The 5,201-nt window shown below is 46.6% G+C and overlaps 1 protein-coding gene across 1 annotated transcript in view; it reads right to left on the minus strand.

Annotated features, from left to right (window-relative positions):
• LOC107109242 (alpha-2-macroglobulin-like protein 1) overlaps positions 1–5,201 on the minus strand; it is a 130,462-nt gene that overhangs the window by 35,868 nt on the left and 89,393 nt on the right. Inside the window, 2 exon segments of the mRNA XM_015409819.1 lie at positions 1,560–1,736; positions 3,448–3,531. Of these exon segments, the coding sequence (XP_015265305.1) occupies positions 1,560–1,736; positions 3,448–3,531 (261 nt within the window).

The following is a 5,201-nucleotide window of genomic DNA, read 5'->3' on the forward strand; positions in this document are numbered from 1 at the left end:
GCGAAACTCGGGTGACGAGGCCGAGCGGTTGCGGTGCTCTGCGCTGGGAAGCGAAGAGGCGGCGGCGAACGCGATGCTCGGCCGAGGGTTGACGGAGCGAGGTGCTGAGCGATGGAGCGATGATCCCGGCGGCGGCAGGCAGCGGCGGTGACGATCGGTGCTCGGTGCTGCAGGGTCTCCTCTGCGTCTGTTCAAGAGGGGTAGAATCCCACCTTCGTCGCCAGTGAAAAGTACTCAGAACGAAGAGTGATTTCAGCAAGAGTACTTTATTTAGTGAAGAACAAGACAAGAACCCCCGGCACGCAGGCCGGTATATATGTCCAGAGACCCACCACCAAAACACACCCCCTAGTGACCCTATAGGTTATTTACAGTGGCCGAGAGTCCCATTGGCTCTCAGCCGCGGACCTGGCCCTCTGGTTGGTGCGGGCTAGGATCCGCTCCACTATTGTTCTGCAGGAACGAAGCTATGGGCATGTGCTTGACCGCATGGCCCAACGGTCGCGCACGTGGTAATGGCGGATACATTACACCCAGAGAGCACTGAGGTCGGGGACTCAAAATGGCCTGACTGTCCCTGGCCCCAAGGATGCCAGACTGGCTATCACCAGAACTAGGGCCTTCTCAGTGGTGGCTCCATACTGGTAGAATGAGTTTCCGGAGGACATCAGGGCCCTGCGGGACCTTCTACAGTTCAACAGGGCCTGTAAAACCGAGCTCTTCCACCAGGCTTTCAATTAGGAGCCGCCACTGAATGAGCTACTGAACATCTATTACTGGCACTTTCTTTGGGATACTGGTCTAGTCATATGGGGCCAACTACAACAATCACCATCTGCACTTTATAGTTTGTATTTAATCTGCACCTTATATTTTATTGTTAGAATTTTATCTGTTTTTATTGTAAATTATTATTGTACGCCGACAAGCAAGGCAGGATAGAAATTGAAATAAATAAATTGTTGCTTCAGGGTAGCTCTAGGCATCGCCAGTAGCTCTATGGTCAGAACTCCCAGTAAGAAGCCAAGGACTTATTTCTCATTTTAATTTTTCTCCAGGGATTCTGCCCCCCCAACCTTTCTGCCACCCATCCCACTGCCTGGCAACCCTTCCTACAGGCCATTTGTTTTTGGGGGGGCTTATAAGTGGGGTCACACAGGCACTGAACCAACAGTCAGAGTTTCTACATGAGAACAATGGGAGGAAAGGGGTAGAATGCCAAATGAAAGAACAGAAAGAGCCAACCGATTCTCCCCTCCCTTGCAGCAAGTGGAAATGTTCTCTCTAGACTTCTGCGTATCCCCAGCTCAGGAAACAACAAAGTGCCCAGGAGTGACAATGGCCCTCTCTCACACCACGATATGTCACCCTCTCGCCCTCCCTATGCCCCTCCGGGGAAGCCACGCCCTTCTGTCAGCGCAGCGCTGCCTATCGAACCCCGACTGAAGCAGTACAGCAAGAAAACTTGGGTGCTTTCCAAAAGCATGAGGGCGGGGGAGCAACCTTCTAAACACACCTGAATACACATACACCTAAACGGATGCACAAATCGATCTCACCCTTCTCCATGTATTCCGTGGCCTTGGCTTTGATCTCAGGAGTTGCCTGGTTGGTCGCCTCCAGGTACCGGAGTACGAAGATATTGGGAACAAACTTGACCATGTTCTGCTCCCCGCAGCCGTAGGGCATCTTAAGCAGCCGGTCTAAATTCTGCAGCGAGGCGCCCAGAATGTCACCTGAGGGTCACACAGACCAGAGGGAGGAAAGGTTCCTTCAGCTGAGGGGGCTGGCGAAGCCATCTTCTCTAACCCCTAAACCGTGGAGTCTGGTGAGCAGAAATTCTACTTTGTTGAGCTACTGGCATTAAAGTTGTGAGCGAACGATTTGGCTCCTGCATAAATTAGTTTGCTCTGAAGCCCTCCTTCCTGAGTCAAGGCACAAACATGTGAGCCGGGGGCTAAAAAAACCTGTGAGCTAGCTCACACAAACTCAGCTTAGAGGGAACACTGCCCTGGACAGAATCCAAACAACAACATCCTCCCTCCCAACCTCCGAGGGCTTGTGGGGTGAGATCCAGTAGGACGGCGGCGGAAACACTATGTTTCAGTTCCAAGCACCGCTCTGGGAAAGGGCCCAGGATTCTGCAAGAGGTGAAGCCACGAGCAAGGATACATCGGGGCCTGAGGGGGAGCTGGAAGACAGCCCGATTCCAAGGACACCCCAGGAAAGGCCTCTCAGCAGCTGCCCCAGTATTCGGGACCCCCTTTCCTGACAGCCTTGTCTACTCCCCCACCACCCCGACAGGCTTCCCAGCATCACTGGGACACTGATTTACCCCAGAGTCACCTCACAATCCTAGGAAGAGTTGCTGAACTGAAACCTAGGGGTTTCTGCTGGAGTAACAACATTTAGGACTGTACCATTAGCCTGTTTGGCCATCGTTTTTCTGGTAATATTGTATTTAATGTGGTTTATTTTTGTGAGCCAGATGAGCGTGTCTGTTCTCAGGGAAGCAAGCAAACACTGTATAAATAGATCTTCATTTCGATAGCACATCTTCAGGAAGTTCATACTACTTCATAAAGTACTCATAATGTACAGAAGACTTTGAAATGGTATATGTAGGAGGAAAAATCCTTCACACAGCACTCACAGTGTATAAAAGCCTTCAAACCAGTATTACAGGAGAAAATTCAATCCTATTATAATTCTATTATAATAATTCACAGCCAGGCACCCGATCAGCAAAGGAACAAACTCTTCAATAGTTGGTAAGATCTAAATCTGGAGTCTTCATCCTGTCCATGTATCATTTATGGACTTGCACTATTCTTATCTGTGTACCATTTATGGACTTGCACTATTCATGGACTTGTACATTGTATGATGTAAATTTATTTTACTGATATATGTGGTCCTCTGTTACCTCTACCTCTGTTTTGCATGACTTTTGAGCAATTGTGGTCTGCGTTATTTATACAGTGTTCGCTTGTTCTCAGGGAACACACCAAGATTACAAAACCGACTTCTCATTTTTCTGTCAGGGATATGGATATAAATGGCTGTTTAGAGAATAGAGCGAGCCAATCAGGTTGCTGCCAGAAAGAGCGTATGACCCAAACTTCGACAAAGGCCAAGGGAGGGGAAGAGAGGAACAAGGGGCAAATATGCCATAAGGAAGCTACACACAGATAGGGGGCACCCCCCCAACCTGAGGTCCTTCTGCGTTCCCTTCTCAGAGCTGGCAGGAGGGATCTGGGGGAAACCAAACTGCTGAGGAGAAGGCAGCCAAGAGCGGATGCTCTGGAGGGGAAGAGAGCCAAAACAGCAACCCGTTGAAGACAGGCCACTGACACCGTGACGTGCCCTCGTCGTCTCACCCGTGGCCAAGGAGGGTGCTGTCAGCTTGCACCTCCCGGGGGGGGGGACCCAGGCCCATTTCCTCACCAATGACAGAGAAGACGGCTCGGCCAGAGTCCTCCACGACATTCTCGGGCAGCTTGAGAGAAACGTCCTCCACCACAGCATCCCCTGAGAGGAGAAGACAGTGACCACAAGGACACAGCCCGAGTTGGCAGAGACTCAGAGTGCCCCTTGCGCCCGAGGAACGTGCCTGTGGCGGACGGGATCCACGGGCCTGAGGTGCTTCCCCCGTGTGGGGAATGATGTCTGCTTTTGCCTCCCACCCTCCCCTCAGCAATGTTTGCAACTCGAGTATCGTGTTGCGACCCTGGAGTTACATTCCCAAGCTGGACCACCACAGAACCGACACAGAACAAGACTTGTGGTGCTTCACGTCGGAAAGTGGTGCATTTTAAAGACCTCCTTGAATACATTAGGTCAACGGGGAAATTACTGAACTCTTGGCATCAGGCAATAATCACATTGATTCATAAACCAGACACGGACAGTAAAGATATTAAAAATTATAGACCTATTTCGTTATTAAACGCAGATTATAAAATTTTTGCCAACATATTAGCCGCTAGGTTGAAAAAAGTGCTATCTAATATTATACACCAAGATCAAGCGGGATTCCTTCCTAATAGACAGATTAAAAATAATACTAGAACAATCCTAAATATAATAGAATATTATGACGCACACCCTGAGAAAAGTATGGCATTAATGTTCATGGATGCTGAAAAGGCATTCGATAATATCTCATGGGAATTTATAATTCAGAAATTATGCAATTGGGAATGCGGGACAAATTTTGAAACAATGATAAAGGCCATTTATGGAAAACAGTTTGCCAAAGTAATAATAAATGGGGAGGTGACGGCAGATATCGAAATTCAAAAAGGAACAAGGCAAGGATGCCCATTATCGCCTTTGCTATTTATCTTTGCTTTAGAAACTCTAAATAACACAATTAGGAGAGATCCACAACTGCGAGATTTGAAAGTAAGAGGGGAAGAATTCAAACTATTAGCCTACACAGATTATATTGTCTTCATAATGGAAGAACCAGTAGAGACAGCGACTAAGTTACTAGTGTCAATTAATGAATTCGGGGAGGTAGCAGGTTTAAAGATCAATAGAAAGAAGACAAAAATAATGACAAAAAACTGTACAGCTACAATGTTGTCAGAGCTACAAGAATTAACAGAGATGGAAATAGTGTAAAAATTCAAATACTTAGGAATAATAATTACTGATAAAAATATTAGACTCATAAAAGACAACTATGACAAATTATTGGAGGGGAAAAAAGACTTGAATCGATGGAAAAATATACAGCTTTCTTTGCTAGGCCGAATATCTACGATTAAAATGAACATCTTACCTAAAGTCCTATTCCTTATGCAAAATATACCAGTGTTAAGAAACTCACAGTTTTTCATAGAATTGCATAAGATTATTAAAGAATTTATTTGGTATCCTAAAAAACCCAGAATCAAGATGAAAACCCTACAAGATAGAAAGGAGAGAGGGGGATTTGGATTGGCAGAATGGAAATTGTACTACCAAGCAGCTGCGTTGAGCTGGATTAAAGATTGGATCTGTTTTAATAACATCAGGAATTTGAATTTGGAAGGGCACGATCTAAGAATGGGATGGCACGCTTACTTGTGGTACGAAAAGGATAAAGTACATTATAATTTTAAACACCATATATTGGAGGGGCTCTATTAAAGGTGTGGAAGGAGATTAAAGAGAAATATTATGCAAAAACACCTAGATGGGTATCACCACTA

The sequence above is a fragment of the Gekko japonicus genome, unplaced genomic scaffold, assembly GCF_001447785.1.
Source record: "Gekko japonicus isolate JY-2015 unplaced genomic scaffold, Gekko_japonicus_V1.1 scaffold170, whole genome shotgun sequence".
NCBI lineage: Eukaryota > Metazoa > Chordata > Lepidosauria > Squamata > Gekkonidae > Gekko > Gekko japonicus.